The sequence below is a fragment of the Bombina bombina genome, chromosome 2 (assembly GCF_027579735.1).
Source record: "Bombina bombina isolate aBomBom1 chromosome 2, aBomBom1.pri, whole genome shotgun sequence".
Taxonomy (NCBI): domain Eukaryota; kingdom Metazoa; phylum Chordata; class Amphibia; order Anura; family Bombinatoridae; genus Bombina; species Bombina bombina.
The window spans coordinates 893,745,627-893,768,126 of NC_069500.1; the positions used below are offsets into that span (position 1 = coordinate 893,745,627).

At 39.9% G+C, this 22,500-nt stretch overlaps 1 protein-coding gene across 3 annotated transcripts in view; it reads right to left on the bottom strand.

Annotated features, from left to right (window-relative positions):
• The window catches only part of YTHDC1 (YTH N6-methyladenosine RNA binding protein C1), a 145,178-nt gene that overhangs the window by 43,851 nt on the left and 78,827 nt on the right, over positions 1-22,500 (bottom strand). For all 3 annotated transcript variants that reach the window (XM_053703262.1, XM_053703261.1, XM_053703260.1), the window contains 2 exons: positions 17,631-17,748; positions 54-138 (listed from right to left, as the gene is read on the bottom strand). In XM_053703262.1, coding sequence (XP_053559237.1) covers positions 54-138; positions 17,631-17,748 — 203 coding nt within the window. The remainder of the gene's footprint in view (positions 1-53; positions 139-17,630; positions 17,749-22,500) is intronic.

Here is a 22,500-nt window from a genome sequence, read left to right on the forward strand (position 1 = left end):
AAATGATAACTAGAGAGAGAAAATGTTCAGGAAAGAAAAGAAAAAAAAGTAACCTGTCCATCACGGCCAATCTTGACAGGTTTATGTTCATTCCAAGCATTGTTAAGGTGAGCAGTTTTGGTAAATGGTAACTCACGCCTAGAAAACAGAAAAATAGGTCAAACTATACAAGATTAAAAAAAACAATTTATGTAAGAACTTACTTGATAAATTCATTTCTTTCATATTAGCAAGAGTCCATGAGCTAGTGACGTATGGGATATACATTCCTACCAGGAGGGGCAAAGTTTCCCAAACCTTAAAATGCCTATAAATACACCCCTCACCACACCCACAATTCAGTTTAACGAATAGCCAAGAAGTGGGGTGATAAGGAAAAAAGTGCGAAAGCATATAAAATAAGGAATTGGAATAATTGTGCTTTATACAAAAAAATCATAACCACCACAAAAAAGGGCGGGCCTCATGGACTCTTGCTAATATGAAAGAAATGAATTTATCAGGTAAGTTCTTACATAAATTATGTTTTCTTTCATGTAATTAGCAAGAGTCCATGAGCTAGTGACGTATGGGATAATGATTACCCAAGATGTGGATCTTTCCACACAAGAGTCACTAGAGAGGGAGGGATAAAATAAAGACAGCCAATTCCTGCTGAAAATAATCCACACCCAAAATAAAGTTTAATGAAAAACATAAGCAGAAGATTCAAACTGAAACCACTGCCTGAAGTACGTTTCTACCAAAAACTGCTTCAGAAGAAGAAAACACATCAAATGGTAGAATTTAGTAAAAGTATGCAAAGAGGACCAAGTTGCTGTTTTGCAAATCTGATCAACCGAAGCTTCATTCTTAAACGCCCAGGAAGTAGAAACTGACCTAGTAGAATGAGCTGTAATCCTTTGAGGCGGAGTGTTACCCGACTCAGCATAGGCATGATGAAATAAAGATTTCAACCAAGATGCCAAAAAAATGGCAGAAGCTTTCTGGTCTTTTCTAGAACCGGAAAAGATGACAAATAGACTAGAAGTCTTTCGGAAAGACTTAGTAGCTTCAACATAATATTACAAAGCTCTAACAGCATCCAAAGAATGCAATGATTTCTCCTTAGAATTCATAGGATTAGGACATAATGAAGGAACCACAATTTCTCTACTAATGTTGTTAGAATTCACAACCTTAGGTAAAAAATTCAAAAGAAGTTCGCAGCACCGCCTTATCCTGATGCAAAATCAGAAAAGGAGACTCACAAAAAAGAGTAGATAATTCAGAGACTCTTCTGGCAGAAGAGATGGCCAAAAGAAACAAAACTTTCCAAGAAAGTAATATAACGACTAAAGAATGCATGGGTTCAAAAGGAGGAGCTTGAAGAGCCCCCAGAACCAAATTCAAACTCCAAGGAGGAGAAATTGACTTAATGACAAGTTTTATACGAACCAAAGGTTGTACAAAACAATGAATATCAGGAAGATTAGCAATCCTTCTGTGAAAAAGAACAGAAAGAGCAGAGATTTGTCTTTCAAGAAACTTGCGGACAAACCTTTATCTAAACCATCCTGAAGAAATATAAGTCTTCCAGACTCTATAATATATCTCTCTAGATACAGATTTACGAGCCTGTCACATAGTATCAATCACAGAGTCAGAGAAACCTCTTTGACCAAGAATCAAGCGTTCAAACTCCACACCTTAAAATTAAGGTTTTGAGATCCTGATGGAAAAAAGAACCTTGAGACAGAAAGACTGGTCTTAACGGAAGAGTCCACAGCTGGCAAGATGCCATCCGGACAAGATCCGCATACCAAAACCTGTGAGACCATGCTGGAGCTACCAGCAGGACAAATGAGCATTCCTTTAGAATATTGGAGAATACCCTTGGAAGAAGAACTAGAGGCGGAAAGATATAGGCAGGATGACACTTGTAAGGAAGAGATAATGCATCCACTGCCTCCGCCCGAGGATCCCGGGATCCGGACAGATACCAGGGAAGTTTCTTGTTTAGATGAGAAGCCATCAGATCTATTTCTGGGAGTTCCCACATTTGAACAATCTGAGGAAATACCTCTGGGTGAAGACCATTCGCCCAGGTGCAACGTTTGGCGACTGAGATAATCTGCTTTCCAATTGTCCATACCTGGGATATGAACCGCAGAGATTAGACAGGAGCCGGATTCCGCCCAAACCAAAATTCGAGATACTTCTGTCATAGCCAGAGGACTGAGAGTCCCTCCTTGATGATTGATGTATGCCACAGTTGTGACATTGTCTATCTGAAAACAAATGAACAACTCTCTCTTCAGAAGAGGCCAAGACTGAAGAGCTCTGAAAATTGCACGGAGTTCCAAAATATTGATCGGAAATCTCACCTCCTGAGATTCCCAAACCCCTTGTGCCATCAGATACCCCCACACAGCTCCCCAACCTGTAAGACTTGCATCTGTTGAGATTATAGTCCAGGTCGGAAGAACAAAGAAGCCCCCTGAACTAAACGATGGTGATCTGTCCACCATGTCAGAGAGTGTCGTATAATCGGTTTAAAGATATTAATTGAGATATCTTTGAGTAATCCCTGCACCATTGGTTCAGCATACAGAGCTGAAGAGGTCGCATGTGAAAATGAGCAAAGGAGATCGCATCTGATGCGGCAGTCCTAAGACCTAAAATTTCCATGCATAAGGCTACCAAAGGGAATGATTGTGACTGAAGGTTTTGACAAGCTGATATCAATGTTAAACTTCTCTTGTCTGACAAGGACAGAGTCATAGACACTGAATCTATCTAGAAACCTAAAAAGGTTACCCTTGTCTGAGGAATCAATGAACTGATTAGTAAATTGATCCTCCAACCATGAACTTGAAGAAACAACACAAGTCGATTCGTATGAGATTCTTCGAAAATGAGAAGACTGAGCAAGTACCCAGATATCGTCCAATAAGGAAATACCAAAACCCTGTTCTCTGATTACAGAAAGAAGGGCACCGAGAACCTTTGAAAAAAATTCTTGGAACTGAGGCTAGGCCAAACGGTAGAGCCACAAAACTGGTAATGCTTGTCTAAAAAGAGAATCTCAGACACTAAAAGTGATCTGGATGAATCGGAATATGCAGATACACATCCTGTAGATCTATTGTAGACATATAATGCCCTTGCTAAACAAAAGGCAGGATAGTCCTACAGTAACCATCTTGAATGTTGGTATCCTTACATAACGATTCAATATTGATAGATCCGGAACTGGTCTGAAGGAATTGACCTTCTTTGGTACAATGAAGAGATAAAATAAAACCCCAGCCCCTGTTCCAGAACTGGAACTGGCATAATTACTCCAGCCAACTGTAGATCTGAAAACACATTTCAGAAATGCTGAGCCTTTGCTGTGTTAACTGGGACACGGGAAAGAAAAAAATCTCTTAGCAGGAGGCCTTAACTGAAGCCAATTCTGTACCTTTCTGAAACAATGTTCTGAAACCAGAAATTGAGAACGGAATTGATCAAAATTTCTTTGAAGAAAACGTAATCTGCCCCATACCAGCTGAGCTGGAATAATGTTTGCACCTTCATGGGTACTTAGGAGCTGGCTATAGGTTTTCTATAAGGCTTGGATATATTCCAAACTGGAAATAGTTTCCAAACTGATACCGCTCCTGAGGATGAAGGATCAGGCTTTTGTTCCTTATTGCGAGGAAAGGAACGAAAATGATTATTAGACCTAAATTTACCTTAGATTTTTTATCCTTTGGTAAAAAAGTTCCCTTCCTTCCAGAAACAGTTGAGATAATAATTTATTACCCTGGAAAGAAAGGGAAAGCAAAGTTGACTTAGAAGACATCAGCATTCCAAGTTTAATCCATAAAGCTTTTCTAGCTAAAATAGCTAGAGACATATACCTGACATCAACTCTAATGATATCAAAAGATGGTATCACCAATAAAATTATTAGCATGTTATAGAATAATAATAATGCTATAAAATTATGATCTGATACTTGTTGCGCTAAAGCTTCTAACCAAAAAGTTGAAGCTGCAGCAACATCCGCTAAAAATATAGCAGGTCTAAGAAGATTACCTGAACATAAGTAAGCTTTTCTTAGAAAGGATTCAATTTTCCTATCTAAAGGATCCTTAAATGAAGTACTATCTGCCGTAGGAATAGTAGCACATTTAGCAGGAGTAGAGACAGCCCCATAACCTTAGGGATTTTGTCCCAAAAAAACTCTAATCTGTCAGATGGCACAGGATATAATTGCTTAAACGTTTAGAAGGAGTAAAAGAATTACCCAAATTATTCCATTCCCTGGAAATTACTTCAGAAATAGCATCAGGGAGATTAAACACTTCTGGAATAACTACAGGAGATTTAAAAACCTTATTTAAACGTTTAGATTTAGTATCAAGAGGACCAGAATCCTCTATTTCTAATGCAATTAATACTTCTTTAAATAAAGAACGAATAAATTCCATCTTGAACAAATATAAAGATTTATCAGCATCAACCTCTGAGACAGAAACACCATTATCAGTATCAGAATGATGATGTTCATTTAAAAATTCATCTGAAAAAAGAGAAGTTTTAAAAGACTTTTATGTAAACTAGAAGGAGAAATAACAGACATAGCCTTCTTAATGGATTTAAAAAATAAAATCTCTTATGTTTATCAGGAACACTCTGAAAATTAGATGTTGACGGAACAGCAACAGGTAATGTAACAGTACTAAAGGAAATTTTATCTGCATTATTAAGTTTGTCATGACATGCAATACAAACAACAGCTGGAGAAACAGATACCAAAAATTAAAGCAGATACACTTAGCTTGGTAGCTCCAGCACTAGACAGCGATTTTCCTGTAGTATCTTCTGACTCAGATGCAACGTGAGACATCTTGCAATATGTAAGAGAAAAAACAACATATAAAGCAAAATTGATCAAATTCCTTAAATGACAGTTTCAGGAATGGGAAAAAAATGCCAAAGAACAAGCTTCTAGCAACCAGAAGCAATGAAAAAATAAGACTTAAATAATGTGGAGACAAAAGAGACGCCCTTATTTTTTAGCGCCAAATAAGACGCCCACATTATTTGGCGCCTAAATGCTTTTGGCGCCAAAAATGACTCCACATCCGGAACGCCGACATTTTTGGCGCAAAATAACGTCAAAAAAATGACGCAACTTCCGGCGACACGTATGACGCCGGAAACGGAAAATAATTTTTGCGCCAAAAAAGTCCGCGCCAAGAATGACGCAATAAAATGAAGCATTTTCAGCCCCCGCGAGCCTAACAGCCCACAGGGAAAAAAAAGAGTCAAATTTTTGAAGGTAAGAAAAAATGATTAATTCAAATGCATTATCCCAAATATGAAACTGACCGTCTGAAAAATAAGGAAAGTTGAACATTCTGAGTCAAGGCAAATAAATGTTTGAATACATATATTTAGAACTTTATAAACAAAGTGCCCAACCATAGCTTAGAGTGTCACAGAAAATAAGATTTACTTACCCCAGGACACTCATCTACATGTTTGTAGAAAGCCAGACCAGTACTGAAACGAGAATCAGCAGAGGTAATGGTATATATAAGAGTATATCGTCGATCTGAAAAGGGAGGTAAGAGATGAATCTCTACGACCGATAACAGAGAACCTATGAAATAGACCCCGTAGAAGGAGATCACTGCATTCAAATAGGCAATACTCTCCTCACATCCCTCTGACATTCACTGCACGCTGAGAGGAAAACCGGGCTCCAACTTGCTGCGGAGCGCATATCAACGTAGAATCTAGCACAAACTTACTTCACCACCTCCATCGGAGGCAAAGTATGTAAAAACTGAATTGTGGGTGTGGTGAGGGGTGTATTTATAGGCATTTTAAGGTTTGGGAAACTTTGCCCCTCCTGGTAGGAATGTATATCCCATACGTCACTAGCTCATGGACTCTTGCTAATTACATGAAAGAAAAAAAAATTATATAAGCATGAAATTATCGACACACCTGCAAGTAAATACAATATATACATAATGCAAAAGGAGATATGCACAAGAAGAAACTAATGCAGGGTGATTACTAAATAGTTACCATTACACTCCATGATAACAGTGATAAATAGTACCCAAATAAGCCTATGCCTAATCTCGAGCCCTTTATCACAAGAATTAGATTCAAAATTAAACTCTAAATTTCTGCCTGTTTCTAAACCACTTATGAAAAGCTTTTTTATTAGCTGTTAAGAGAATGCTAATCCACGTGGCCATATAGATAACTTTTTGCTCACGCCCGTGGGTTGTGGACAACACTGCACTAATTGGCTAAAATGCAAGTCAATAGATTTATTTATTTATAAAATATTTTACCAGGAAGGATACATTGAGATTTCTCTCGTTTTCAAGTATGTCCTGGGTCCACAAGACATTGCATTGATACAATAAGGTACAATAAAATATAAAAACAATATTAATACACAATATATACAAAATTTAACATAGAACAGGTAATTAATCAACCATGACAGGTGCATTCTGTTTTGAGATATGTAGAGAGGGATCTCTTAAAGGATATTAGGCTTGGGGAAGGTTTGAAAGTGTGCGGGAGGTCGTTCCATAATTGTGGTGCTCTGTAGGAAAAGGAGGATCGAGCTGCTTTCTTTTTGTATTGAGGCAAACTAAATAATGTGCTGGTATTGGATCGGAGGTTATAGGAGGTGGGAATAGCCGGGGAGAGCATTCTGCTCAGGTAGGGTGGGAGCTTCCCAGAAAGGCTCTTAAACACAAGGCAGGAAAGATGGAGGGTGCGTCTGGATTCCAGTGACAGCCAGTTTAGTTCTTTTAGCATGTCACAATGGTGGGTCCTGTAGTTACATTGTAGCACAAAGCGGCAGAACGAGTTATACAATGTATTAAGTTTATTAAGGTGAGTTTGCGGTGCAGGTGCGTATACTACGTCCCCATAATCCATGATAGGCATCAGCATTTGCTGTACAATCTTTTCCTTTACTGTAGGGCTGAGGCAAGATTTGTTTCTGTACAGGGCACCTAGTTTTGGGTAAAGTTTAGATGCAAGTTTTTCTATGTGGAGGCCAAAAGATAGATTGGGGTCTAACAACATACCCAAGTATTTGAAAGAGTGGACTGCGGTCAGCGTGCAATTGAATTTTGTTTTGATGCGTAGATGGGAATTTTGTAATTTGTGTAATTTAGGTCCCGTTCCAAAGATCATTGTGACAGTTTTGTCAGTGTTTAGGAAGAGTTTGTTTTTTGAGATCCATTTTTCTACCTCTGTGAATTGGTCTTGGAGCACTGCTTCAAGCTGCCGCAGATCTGAATTGTTTGCATAGATTACTGTGTCGTCTGCGTACATGTGTACAGTTGAGGATTTGCAGACATTAGGCAGATCATTTATAAATAATGTGAATAGTAGGGGGCCGAGAATGGATCCTTGGGGAACACCACACGTGACTGGGAGAGGGAGGGAGTCACTGTCAGAAATGGAGACATATTGTGATCTATCCGATACATATGATCGAAACCAGGTTAGCGGATGATCACCAATACCTGAGTTTTTTAGTTTGAGCAGTAGTATGTCATGGTCTACTGTGTCAAAGGCCTTTGCAAAGTCAAGGAAAATAGCTCCAGTTAGGTCTCCTTGTTCCATGCCAGTTTGGATGTCATTGCAAACTTTTAGGAGGGCAGTTGTAGTGGAGTGATTTGGGCGAAAACCTGATTGATCAGGGGTCAGATAGTTAGATTGCTGGTAATACTCACATAGTTGCGTATGGACGCATTTTTCTAAGATTTTTGACAATACTGGGAGCAAAGATATGGGACGATAATTAGAAACCAAGGTTAACTCCCCACTTTTATGGATAGGCACTACTCTTGCAGTTTTCCAAAGATTGGGTATGTATCCAGACACCAAGGATTCGTTAATTAGGGTTGTGACGGGTTTAGCAATTGCCGGAGCACTGAGCTTCAACAGCATTGCTGGGATTTGATCAGGTCCAGACTGGTTTTTCATTTTTAGATCATCAAGGTGTTTAACGACCTTGATGGGTACAGGTCTAAAATTGAACTTCTGTATATTGGGTCTTTGCTGATTTAGTGGGGCCTGATCCACATTTGTAGTTTCAGGATGCGTGTCATTTATTAGTTTGTCAATCAGGGTGGTGGAGCATCCGACAAAATAACTATTAAAGGCATTTGCTACTTCTAAGGGGAGTTGCAGGGTTTGGTTGTCCACATTGATAGTGGGGGGTTGTGAGTGGATTGGTGGATTTTGTAAGTTGTTTATGAGTTTCCAAAACTTTCTAGGGTTTGATATGTTATTGATCAGATTTTCACAGAAATATTGGGCCTTGGCCAATTTTGTTTGTTTAGTGCATATATTTCGCCATTGTCTATATACACAGTGATCATTCATAGAGCCTGCATGCTTGAACTTTGACCACAATGAATCCCGACACTGGTACATTTGAATGAGGTCAGCTGTGATCCAATTTAAGTGTGCTCCTTTTACTCTCACCTTACGCAGTGGGGCATGCAAATTCCAAACTTGTAGGAGTTCAGACTGGAAGAATTCTACTGCAGAATCTAGATCTGGGATTAGGTTTAATCTGTGCCAGGGGAGGTTCTTAATGTCATTTAGAAATGATTGAAGATTAAATTTTTTGAAGGACCTGGTGATTTTAACCTTGGGAGAGGATTTAGTTGCCTTTATTTTGCGCACGCAGTACACTAGGCAGTGGTCACGGAAATTGTTAGGGAGAACACCTGCCTCCTGGATTCGGTTGGGAGAAGTGGAGAGAATCCAGTCAAGCAGGGTGTGATTATGGCTTTTGATGTTTATGCGAGTTGGAGAGGAGATTAATTGCGTTAGCTGCAGAGATTTAAACAGTGAGCGACAACTATTATTTTTTGGATTCAGCCAATCAATATTAAAATCTCCAAAAACCAAAATTTCACTTTTTGGGTTTTGAGCTATGGTTTCACTAAGGAGATGTGCTATGTCAGAAAGGGAATGTACAGGGGAGCTAGGTGGGCGGTAGATCCCTGCAACAATTATTGATTTACTGCATGGGATTTCAATTTTGCCAGAAAGGAAATCAAAGGTTGGCAGGAGAGCTAGATTTTTGTAAGGGGGTGTACTTTGTGGAATTGTCAACATAAATTACAATACCGCCTCCTCTCTTTGCTCTATCATTTCTATGGCATGAATATCCATGTATTGCAATGGCAGAGTCAGGTATTTTTGCGGTTAGCCACGATTCAGAGATCACAATGATTTTGGGTTTGTATTGTAAACACCAAGCTTGCAGTGCATCAATTTTTGGTAGTAAGCTGCGGATATTACAATGCACAAAGGAGAGGCCTTTTTTAGCTGGAAGGGAATGTGTTAGGGGACCAAGATAATAAATGAATAGCCATGTGATCAGGGGGCTGTCTGATCTGTATCTTATTTATATCTGTATCTAATTCGAAAAAGCCAAAGATAATAAGGTAATAAGATACAAACAGTCCAGAGGCTTTTAAAGGAATATGCATGTGAACTTACTTATTGGCAGACAATAGCCAAAAAGGTATTACAATAGTAATATAACTAATAAAACCGCTGTAAGCTAACATTGTATTATTTAAAGTGGCAATACTGTTTCAAGCCCTATACTTAGTGTCAAATATAAATATATACTAAGTGTGATGATTCTAAGCAATATTATGGTAATATATTGGAATGTATAAGCTCCAATGATACTATATTCATTGGAAAAATAAAAAAAGTGTGTATAATACACTAATAATAAAGCATATAACATACAAAAGACAATATGGAATCCTTATATTAGCACCCTTAGAATAGCCTCTCCTGTAGAATACCAGATACTCCTCAAATAGTAAGTTAAAGAAAAATATTTTTATTTTGAACTCCTGCACAATAATTATCATCCAAAAATATGCACCATTGATATATTTATACTAATTCTGTTTATTTATATTTTACAGGTATTCTGACCTGTTAATAAGCTGAACACAAAATATAGAAATGGTGTTTAAATACCAGATTAGGAGGTTAGGACATGTACAGACATTACTATATCATTAAGTTTAACAACTGGAAGCAGAGTAGGTTTTTAATAAACCCACTTCAATATTTTTTCTAATAAAATTGAATTTTAAATCACCCACGCAGGAATATTTGGGGATATTATGAGTGCCGTTACAGTATCTTTTTCAGTTCTTTAAACTGAATCAGTAAATACAGTGGTATACATGTCAAATGTGGTCTTAACAAAAGTGGTTACACACAATACACAGGGTCCACAATCTGAAAGACTTCTACGCCAACAAGCAGAGCCAGACGTGACCACATTACACCCAGCAAAGATGGGGTTAACATGTGACTACTACAAAACCTGTCGCATACATTTTTCTTTCACTTACATTACTTCACACGACCACACACAATTCCCTCACACGGAACTATTACTGCAATAGAATATAAAACATAATTTATGCTTACCTGATAAATTTATTTCTCTTGTAGTGTGTGTGTTCAGTCCACGGGTCATCCATTACTTATGGGATATATTCTCCTTCCCAACAGGAAGTTGCAAGAGGATTACCCAAGCAGAGCTGCTATATAGCTCCTCCCCTCACATGTCATATCCAGTCATTCGACCGAAACAAGACGAGAAAGGAGAAACTATAAGGTGCAGTGGTGACTGGAGTTATAATTTTAAAATTTAGAACCTGCCTTAAAAAGACAGGGCGGGCCGTGGACTGAACACACTACAAGAGAAATAAATTTATCAGGTAAGCATAAATTATGTTTTCTCTTGTTAAGTGTGTTCAGTCCACGGGTCATCCATTACTTATGGGATACCAATACCAAAGCTAAGTACACGGATGATGGGAGGGACAAGGCAGGAACATTAAACAGAAGGAACCACTGCCTGTAGAACCCTTCTCCCAAAACCAGCCTCCGAAGAAGCGAAAGTGTCAAATTTGTAAAATTTGGAAAAAGTATGAAGTGAAGACCAAGTTGCAGCCTTGCAAATCTGTTCAACAGAGGCCTCATTCTTAAAGGCCCAGGTGGAAGCCACAGCTCTAGTGGAATGAGCTGTAATTCTTTCAGGAGGCTGCTGTCCAGCAGTCTCATAGGCTAAACGTATTATTCTACGAAGCCAAAAAGAGAGAGAGGTAGCCGAAGCCTTTTGACCTCTCCTCTGTCCAGAGTAAACGACAAACAGAGAAGAAGTTTGTCTAAAATCTTTAGTTGCCTGTAAATAGAACTTCAGAGCACGGACCACGTCTAGATTATGCAAAAGACGTTCCTTCTTTGAAGAAGGATTAGGACATAATGATGGAACAACAATCTCTTGATTGATATTCCTGTTAGAAACAACCTTAGGTAAAAACCCAGGTTTAGTACGCAGTACTACCTTGTCTGAATGAAAAATCAGATAAGGAGAATCACAATGTAAGGCAGATAACTCAGACTCTTCGAGCCGAGGAAATAGCCATCAAAAACAAAACTTTCCAAGATAAAAGCTGAATATCAATGGAATGAAGGGGTTCAAACGGAACACCCTGAAGAACATTAAGAACCAAGTTTAAGCTCCACGGAGGAGCAACAGCTTTAAACACAGGCTTAATTCTAGCCAAAGCCTGACAAAGGCCTGGACGTCTGGATTCTCTGCCAGACGTTTGTGTAAAAGAATAGACAGAGCTGAAATCTGTCCCTTTAGCGAACTAGCGGATAAACCCTTTTCTAAACCCTCTTGTAGAAAAGCTAATATCCTAGGAATCCTAACCTTACTCCATGAGTAACTCTTGGATTCGCACCAATATAAATATTTACGCCATATCTTATGGTAAATTTTTCTGGACACAGGTTTCCGAGCCTGTATTAATGTATCAATAACCGAATCCGAAAACCCACGCTTTGATAGAATCAAGCGTTCAATTTCCAGGCAGTCAGCCTCAGAGAAATTAGGTTTGGATGGTTGAAAGGACCCTGAATTAGAAGGTCCTGCCTCAGAGGAAGAGACCATGGTGGACAGGACGACATGTCCACTAGGTCTGCATACCAGGTCCTGCGTGGCCACGCAGGCGCTATCAGAATTACCGATGCCCTCTCCTGTTTGATCCTGGCAATCAGCCGAGGTAGCAACGGAAATGGTGGAAACACATAAGCTATGTTGAAAACCCAAGGGGCTGCTAATGCATCTACCAGCAGCGGTCTGAGATGCAGGCGCGCAAATGGCACTATGTCCATTGCCGCGACCATTAAGCCGATTACCTCCATGCACTGAGCTACTGATGGGCTTGGAACGGAATCAAGGACACGGCAAGCATTGAGAATCTTTGATAACCTGGACTCCGTCAGGTAAATCTTCATCTCTACAGAATCTATAAGAGTCCCTAGAAAAGGAACCCTTGTGAGTGGTAACAGAACTCTTTTCCACGTTCACTTTCCACCCATGCGACCTCAGAAATGCTAGAACTCTGTATGAGACTTTGCATTCTGAAAACTTGACGCTTGTATCAGAATGTCGTCTAGGTACGGAGCCACCGCTATGCCTCGTGGTCTTAGTACCACAAGAAGTGAGCCCAGAACCTTCGTAAAAATTCTCGGGGCCGTGGCTAACCCGAAGGGAAGAGCCACAAACTGGTAATGCCTGTCTAGAAAGGCAAACCTTAGGTACCGATAATGATCCTTGTGAATCGGTATATGAAGGTAAGCATCCTTTAAGTCCACCGTGGTCATATATTGACCCTCTTGGATCATGGGTAGGATGGTTCGAATGGTTTCCATCTTGAACGATGGTACCCTTAGAAATTTGTTTAAGATCTTTAAGTCCAAGATTGGTCTGAAGGTTCCCTCTTTTTTGGGAACCACAAACACATTTGAGTAAAATCCTTGTCCCTGTTCCGATCGCGGAACTGAGTGGATCACCCCCATGATTAAGAGGTCTTGTACACATTGTAGAAATGCCTCTCTCTTTACTAGGTTTGTCGATAGCCTCGAAAGATGGAACCTCCCTTGTGGAGGAGAGGTTTTGAAATCCAGAAGGTATCCCTGAGATATAATCTTTAACGTCCAGGGATCCTGCACATCTCTTGCCCAAGCCTGGGCAAAGAGAGAAAGTCTGCCCCCCACTAAATCCGTCTCCGGATAGGGGGCCCTGTCTTCATGCTGTCTTAGGGGCGGGAGTAGGCTTTCTAGCCTGCTTGCCCTTGTTCCATGACTGGTTGCCTTTCCAACCCTGTCTGTAACGAGCAGTAGTTCCTTCCTGTTTTGGAGCGGAGGAAGTCGATGCTGCTCCTGCCTTGAAGTTACGAAAGGCACAAAAATTAGACTGTTTGGCCTTTGGTTTGGCCCTGTCCTGAGGAAGGGCGTGGCACTTACCTCCCGTAATGTCAGCAATAATTTCCTTCAAGCCGGGCCCGAATAAGGTCTGCCCTTTGAAAGGAATGTTAAGTAGCTTAGACTTGGAAGTTACATCCGCTGACCAGGATTTAAGCCAGAGCGCTCTGCGCGCCTGTATGGCGAATCCGGAATTTTTAGCCGTAAGTTTGGTTAGATGTACTATGGCATCTGAAACAAACGCATTAGCTTGCTTAAGGGTTCTAACTTTGCTCAAAGCCTCATCCAACGGCTCTGTGCGAATCGCCTCTTCCAGAAACTCAAACCAGAACGCCGCTGCAGCCGTGACAGGCGCAATGCATGCAAGAGGCTGCAATATAAAACCCTGTTGAACAAACATTTTCTTAAGATAACCCTCTAATTTTTTATCCATTGGATATGAGAAAGCACAGCTATCCTCCACCGGGATAGTGGTACGCTTGGCTAACGTAGAAACTGCTCCCTCCACCTTAGGGACCGTCTGCCATAAGTCTCGTGTGGTGGCATCTATAGGGAACATCTTTCTAAATATCGGGGGAGGGGAAAAAGGCACACCGGGTCTATCCCACTCCTTACTAATAATTTCTGCAAGTCTTTTTGGTATAGGAAAAACGTCAGTACACACCGGTACCGCATAGTATCTATCCAACCTACACAATCTCTCTGGAATTGCCACCGTGTCGCAATCATTCAGAGCCGCTAATACCTCCCCTAGTAACACACGGAGGTTCTCAAGCTTAAATTTAAAATTTGAAATTTCTGAATCCGGTCTCCCCGGATCAGAACCGTCTCCGACAGAATGAAGCTCACCGTCCTCATGTTCTGCAAATTGTGACGCAGTATCAGACATGGCTCTCGTGTCATCAGCGCGCTCTGTCCTTAACCCAGAGCTATCGCGTTTGCCCCTTAATTCGGGCATATTATATAATACTTCTTTCATAACATTAGCCATATCATGTAAAGTGATTTGTAAGGGCCTAGACGTACTTGGCGTCTCAATCCTACGCATCTCCCGAGCGGGAGACGCAGGTACTGACACGTGAGGAGAGTTAGGCGGCATAACTTCCCCCTCGTTGTCTGGTGATAGTTTCTTTATCGGTACAGATTGACTTTTATTCAAAGCAATATCAATACAATTGGTACACATCGTTCTATTGGGCTCCACATTGGCTTTTGAACATGATGAACAAACAGTTTCCTCTGAATCAGACATGTTTAAACAGACGTAGCAATGAAACTAGCAAGCTTGGAAATCACTTTCAATAAGTTTACAAGCAATATAAAAAACGCTGCAGCGCTTCCAAAATAGATATAATTAAACAATTCTTAACAAGAAGTGTATTATTAGCAGAGGATAGCACCCATTAGCAAAAGGATGATTAACCCCTCAATACCCAAAACTGATAAAACAGATATCAATTAAGATTTAATGCTTTTAATCACAGTCAGCACACTGTCACAGATCTGCTGTGACTGATTACCTCCCTCACAAATGAATTTTGCAGACCCCTGAGCTCTCTAGAGACGTCCTGGATCAAGGAGGAAGAAGCAGGAAGACTGTGCAAGAATTTTAACTGCGCAACAAGGCGCTAAAACAAGGTCCCTCCCACTCCTATCACAACAGTGGGAGCCCTGATATAACGGTTTCCATGCAGAAAAATATGTCAGCCATGTGGAAAAAAATCATACCCAAAGCGATTTATCACCAAAGTACCTCACAAAAAACGAATAACATGCCAGTAAACGTTTTATTAAAAAACAACATTTTCCTTGTCATGCAAAGCTATCACTAAGCCTGCTACCAGTCGCTACCACTGCAGATAAGGCTTAAGTATTATTTCAGTTTTAGCAGTATTTTCTCAGTCAAATTCTAGTCCCTAGAAAATAACTCGACTGTGCATACATTTATCAGCCTGATACCAGTTGCCACTACTGCATTTAAGGCTGTACTTACATCATACGGTAACAGCAGTATTTTCTTAGTCAATTCCATTCCCAGAAAATAAAGTACTGCACATACCTCATTTGCGGAGGACCCCGCATGCTATTCCCAGTTTCTGAAGTTACCCCACTCCTCAGAATGTCGAGAACAGCCAGTGGATCTTAGTTACGCCTGCTAAGATCATAGAAAAAAAAACGCAGGCAGTTTCTTCTTCCAAATACTGCCTGAGATAGAAAAACAGCACACTCCGGTGCCATTTAAAATAACAAACTTTTGATTGAAGAATAGTTAAGTAATAACTCCAGCTCCTCTCGCGACCTCCTTCTTTGTTGAGGGTTGCAAGAGAATGACTGGATATGACATGAGGGGAGGAGCTATATAGCAGCTCTGCTTGGGTGATCCTCTTGCAACTTCCTGTTGGGAACGAGAATATATCCCATAAGTAATGGATGACCCGTGGACTGAACACACTTAACAAGAGAAATACTTTTACTTATTTTCCCTTTGTTCCCTATCATTTGGCCAATCAGATTTATAATTAATTTTTCTCTACAGCATCATGTCTCTTTCAAGGGCCCAGAAATAAGACGTAGTGTTTTTTACTTGATATAGCTAAATTGTATAAGGTTTACCCAAATTTTATATTGCAAATTATTCTAGTTGCCTTATACCACAGTAATTGTTCCAATTACAACTGTAAATGTATCACACCGTGTTAAAAAAATAAAAGTAAGTCCTTGCACTAAATCAAGGGTTACAGTATCATTACACATTCTTATCTCCAAACTATGTCACAAAGATGTGCGCTTTTATAGTTTTCCTTGGTATTTTTTTTTTCTTTTAATCATTGCAAATACTTTAATCTATACTTTGCATTGCATAATCCAAGTATATAATGTTTGTAGTTATTGCATTATTATTTTATTAAGTAATGAGTTTGCCAGTGGTATAGTCACACTTAGGGCTAGATTTATCATAGCTGAGGCGTACAGGGGCACGTATATGCGCCCCTGTACGCCTCAGCTCGCCTGTGGCGGGACAAAATTACCCGTATGTAATTAACATTGCACACAAGCGCAATTTTGCGCTCGCGTGCAATCCCACGCATGATTGGCTGTGCGCGGGCAGGAGCTGTCAATCTCCTCGGTCGGACTCGACTTAGGAGATTGAATTTCGCCACCTTAGAGGTGGCGAAGAGCTTAGGGAAGCAGCGGTCTAGTGACCACTGCTTGATAAATCAAGGCGAGCAAGTTCTTCTGAGAACTTGCTGCCGTAGGGGCTTGATAAATCTAGCCATTAATATGACATAGCATAATTTTGCTGATCACAAATTTATAACACCTTTTTTGCTATTACTATAAGTGCACATTCATATAATTTCCTATGTTAATATTAATAAATTGTACTTTTATTTATACATTCATTACTGGCATTATCTCATTCTAATTATAATTTGGGTGACACACACAAAATAATTTGGTAAGTTGTATATTCAGAGTGCAGTTTTTATCCAGTGTTAGAATGAGTGTTTTATTTTACTATACCATTACACACGTTTTGTGAAAACCATTATCTTAGCATGCGTGAATGTTACCACCCATATGAACTACAAAGAGAACAAAGTAAATTAAATAAAAAAGAGAGTAAATTGAAAAGATCTTTTAAAAAGTGCATGCTCTAAATTGTGAAAGTTGAATTTGGACTTTTACTGTTCCTTTAAGAGAAATTAAAGAGACAGTCTAGTCAAGAAAACTCATGATTCAGATAGGATATGCAATTGTAAACTTTCCAATTAATTTTATCATCAAATTTGCTTTTTTCTCTTGATTTTCTTTGTCGAAAGGTAAACCTAGGTAGGCTCATATGCTAATTTATAAGCTTTTGAAGGCCTCTTATCTCAGTGCATTTTGACAGTTCTTCACAAATAGACAGCGCTAGTTGATGTGTCATATAGATAACATTGTGCCCACTCCAGTGGAGTTTATGAGTGTACACTGATTGGCTAAAATGCAAGCCTGTCAAAGGAACTGAAATAAGGGGGCAGTCTGCAGATGCTCAGATACAAGTTAATCAGAGGTAAAATGCAGATTAAGATAACTATTGTTTTATGGAAGAGAGAGGAATGAGTAATAAAGGGATTATCTATTTTAAACAATAACAAATCTGGAGTAGACTGTCCCTTTAAAATCAGTTATAATGTAAAGATGCATACATATAGAAAAAAAGCAATCTGCATATACCCTGTGTCAAAAAAAAAAAAAAAAAAAAAAAAATGTAGAGGAAAAAAGTTTCTTACCTACAAATCCAATCAATTTTAAATACACCACCAAGCATTTTTGCATTCATTCCTGCTGGTAGTACCCAGTGTATTGGAGATCCACCATGATGTGATTCTGAAGACAATCTTGCAAAACCTGAAGAAAAGAGACATATGCTATTCTTGTAGTAAAAGATAGATATCACAACCATTTGACACATTTAACCCACATGAAGCAATGGGTAAACCAAGCATAAAATAGACACAAAGTAGACCACCTATAATATACTGATTTTAACTACATGCTGATATTTTCCCTCATTACAACATACAGCACCATTTTACACCCCCTGAATTAAGTTTAAAGCACAAAAAAAAAAAAAAGTATATACTTTTCGAACATTCTAAGCTCAAAAGTAACCATTTAGAGACGGTCTAAAAATGACATGCTCTAATCAGTTAACTTTCTGACTATTGACCCTGCTCTACTGTGTATTAAACCCCTGCGAAGGGGATAAACACACAGTAAAAGTTCCTTAGCAGAACCCGCTGCTGATCCAATCAGCAGCGCTAGTTGAACAGCAATGTACTGCTGGTCACGAGCGGAACTTCTGCAGTGTATTTATGCCCTTTGTGGGGGTTAAATGCACAGAACAGGATTGATAGTTGGAAAATTGCATTTTCTAACAGATTAGAGCATGTTATTTGATTATAATGGCCCTTTAAAAGTTATGGTAAACTCATCTTGCTCTTAAATAAATGTATGTTTCCAATTAACCTCAGATCCAAATTTTTGCTTGATAAAGTATATTATAAATTCCATAAAATTTTCAAAACGAATTTGGAGCACGCAGAGGCTCTAAAGTGTAGAGTGGGTGGGACCGAAATGCACGTCACTTTTTGTGCTAGAAGGGAAATTATGGTGGGCGGAGCTAAAAAGCAATAAAACTGATCAAAAACAGAAAAAAAAAATTGCAGTTTAAATATCTGATTAACGTAGAGTGTAATTACACAATTCTACGGCAGAGTTTACAATCACTTTAATGCTGTGTGTTCTATCATTGCATGTATGATTTCACGTAACATTATTTTGTAGATTTAAAAAAAAAAAAAATCAGCAGAATATATTCACTTTAGTCTTAAAATATTACTTATTTAAAGACCAGTTTACATAGAAGGCTGTATATCATATGTTCCAATGGATTCCAAAATGCTAGGATTTATATATTACTATATCATTTTAATAATAAATATGTATACTTCCATATGCAAACACTGCTATCTAGTGCTCAAAAATGCATAATTTTGTTTAAAAAAAACCAGCCTGTTACAAACACTGTTGCAATATAGTGCTCAGGAATAAAACAGGTATGCTCTTCAACGACAACAAGGAATACCAAGAGATCAAAGTAAATTGGAAAATTGTTAAAAATTGCATTAATCTCAGATTTTGGGAAAAGAAAAAAAAATGTATGCTTACCTGATAAATTTATTTCTTTTTTGACACGATGAGTCCACAGATCATCTTAATTACCAATGGGATATTCACCTCCTGGTCAGCAGGAAGCTGCAAAAAGCACCACAGCAGAGCTGTTAAATAGCTCCTCCCTTCCCTCCCACTCCAGTCATTCGACCGAAGTTAAGGAAAGGAAAAGCCAAGGTGCAGAGGTGTCTGAAGTTGACAATAATCCAAAACCTGTCTTACAAGAACAGGGCAGGCCGTGGACTCATCGTGTCAAAAAAGATAAATCGAGTAAGCATAAATTTTCTTTTTTAAGACACAATGATTCCACGGATCATCTAAATTACTAATGGGATACAATACCCAAGCTAGAGTACACTGATAAGGGAGGGACAAGACAGGGAACCTAAACGGAAGGCACCACTGCTTGAAGAACCTTTCCCAAAAGCGGCCTCAGCCAAGGCAAGTATGTCAAATTTGTAAAACCTTGAAAAAAGTGTGAAGAGAAGACAAAGTTTCAGCCTTGCAAATCTGTTCCACAGAAGCTTCATTCTTGAATGCCCCTAACTCTCTCTGGAGGCTGCTGTCCAGCAGTCTCATATGTAAAAGTATGATTCTCTTCAGCCAAAAAGAAAGTAGTAGCCATAGCCTTCTGTCCCTTACGCTTTCCTGAGAAAACAACAACCACCAAAGCAGGAGACTGACGAAAATCCTTAGTCACCAGTAGATAAACTTTAAGGTATGAACCATGTCCAAATTGAGTAGAAGCCGTTCCTTCTGAGAAGGAATAGGACACCAGGAAGGAACAACAATCTCCTGATTAATGTTCCGATCAGAAACAACTTTAGGAAGAAATCCTAATTTAGTACGTAAAACTACCTTATCTGAATGAAAAATAAGGTAAGGAGACTCGTACTGCAAAGCCCGAGAGCTCTGACACTCGAGCAGAAGAAATAGCAACCAGAATTAAAACTTTCCAAGATAACTTAATATCTAAGGAATGCATAGGCTCAAACAGAGCCCCTTGAAGAACTTTAAGCACTAAATTCAGACTCAATGGGGGAGTAACTGGCTTGAACACAGGCCTGACAAAATGATTGTACATCTGGAACATCTGCCAGATGTTTGTGTAACAAAATAGATAAGGCAGAGATTTGCCCCTTTAGGGAACTTGTCTATAATCCTTTCTCCAAACCCCCTTGGAGAAAAGACAAAATTCTAGGAATCCTAACTACTCCGCGAGTAGCCCTTGGATTCACACTAATGGTAAATCTTTCTAGTTACAGGCTTACGAGCCTGAATCATGGTCTCTAAGACCGATTCTGAAAAACCCCGCTTGGATAAAATTAAGCGTTCAATCTCCAAGCAGTCAGTTTCAGAGAAACTAGATATGGGTGAAGGAAGGGCCCTTGAATTAGAAGGTTCTTTCTCAACGGAAGTCTCCAAGGTGGCAGAGATGACATGTCCACCAGATCTGCATACCAAATGCTGTGAGGCCAAGCTGGAGCAATGAGGATCACCAATGCCTTCTTCTGCTTGATTTGAGCAATGACCCGAGGAAAAAGAGCAAAATGGAGGAAATAGGTATGCTAGACTGAAGGTTCCAGGGACCGCCAGAGCATCTATCAGTTCCGCCCGGGGGTCCCTGGACCTCGACCCATATCTCGGGAGCTTGGCATTCTGTTGAGATGCCATGAGATCCAATTCCGGCTGACCCCACTTGAGAATCAGGTCTGAGAACACATCCGGATGGAGTCCCCACTCCCCCGGATGAAAGGTCTGCCTGCTCAGGAAGTCCGCCTCCCAGTTGTCCACCCCTGGGATGTGGATCGCCGACAGACAGCAAGAGTGGGATTCCGCCCACTGATTTTGGTTACCTCATTCATCGCTAAGGAACTCCTCGTTCCTCCCTGATGATTGATGTAAGCCACTGATCCGACTGGAACCTGATGAACTGAACCAAGGCTAACTGGCGCCAGACCAGAAGAGCATTGAAGATCGCTCTCAGTTGCAGAATGTTTACAGGAAGAACAGACTCTGAGTCTAAACTACCTGAGCCTTTAGGGAACCCCAGACTGCTCCTCATCCTAGAAGGCTAGCGGCTGTTGTCACAATTACCCAAGATGGCCTGCGAAAGCAGGTTCCCTGGGAGAGATGACCCACCATTGAAGAGAATCCACCATTGAAGAGAATCCTTTGTCTCCTGCTCCAGAAGTATTCGAGAAAACAAATCTGCATAATCTCCGTCCCATTGCCTGAGCATGTTTAACTGCAGGGGTCTGAGATGGAACCGAGAAAACGGGATGATGTCCATTGCCGCTACCATAAGCCCGAAAACCTCCATGTACTGAGCCACTGATCGCCGAGGAGTGGACTGAAGAGCTAGACAATCGAAAAAGTTCCTGACTTCTGTCAGAAAAATCTTCATTGGTAGGGAATCTATTATGGTTCCCGGGAAAGTTACCCTTGTGGAATCCTGCTTGTTGTAAAAATGGCACCTAGAATAGGCTGTCATCCAGATAGTGCACCACCGCAATGCCCCGTAACCGAAGCACCGCTAACAGCAAACCCAGAACCTTTGAGAAACTTCTGGGAGCTGTGGCAAGACCGAAGGGCAGAGTCCCGAATTGGAAGTGTTTGTCTAGAAAGGCAAACCTTAGAAACCTGTGATGATCCCTGAGAAAGGGAACATGCAAGTACGCGTCCTTTAAATCCACAGATGTCATAAATTGACTCTCTTGGACCAAAGGAAGAATGGAACAAATGGTTTCCATCTTGAAGGACGGTACTCTGAGGAATTTGTTTAGACTCTTGAGATCTAAAATAGGCCTGAAAGTTCCCTCTTTTTTGAGAACCACAAACAGATTGGAATAAAATCCCAGACCCCGTTCCTGAATTGGAACAGGAACTATCACTCCTAGGTTGGAGAGGTCTCTTACACAGTGTAAGAACGCCTCTCTCTTTGTCTGGTCTACAGATAATCTTGAAAGCAGAAATCTGCCTCTGGGAGGAAAACTTGATTCAATAGCAGGTTTCTTGGATTGTTTTTCCTTATTCCAAGACTGATTGGGTCTCCATGAAGGTTTAGACTATTCCTGTTTGGAGGCAGAAGGGGAAGAATTTCCCTTGAAATTTTGAAAGGAACAAAAATTACTCTGTCATCCCTTTTGTTTGTTTCTCTTGTCCTGAGGGAAAAGGAGACCCTTACCTCCCGTAATATCAGAGTTTATTTCCGTCAAGCCAGGTCCAAACAAGGTCTTGCACTTTTAAGGAATCTCTAAAAGCTTAGACTGAGCATACATTCACAGACCAAGGCTATAACCATAAGGCTCTGTGAGCTAGAACAGAGAAACCTGAAATCTTTGCTTCCAGTTTGATAACTTGAAGGGAAGCATCTGTAATAAAGGAAATAGCCAATTTAAGAGCTTTTATCCTATCTTGGATTTC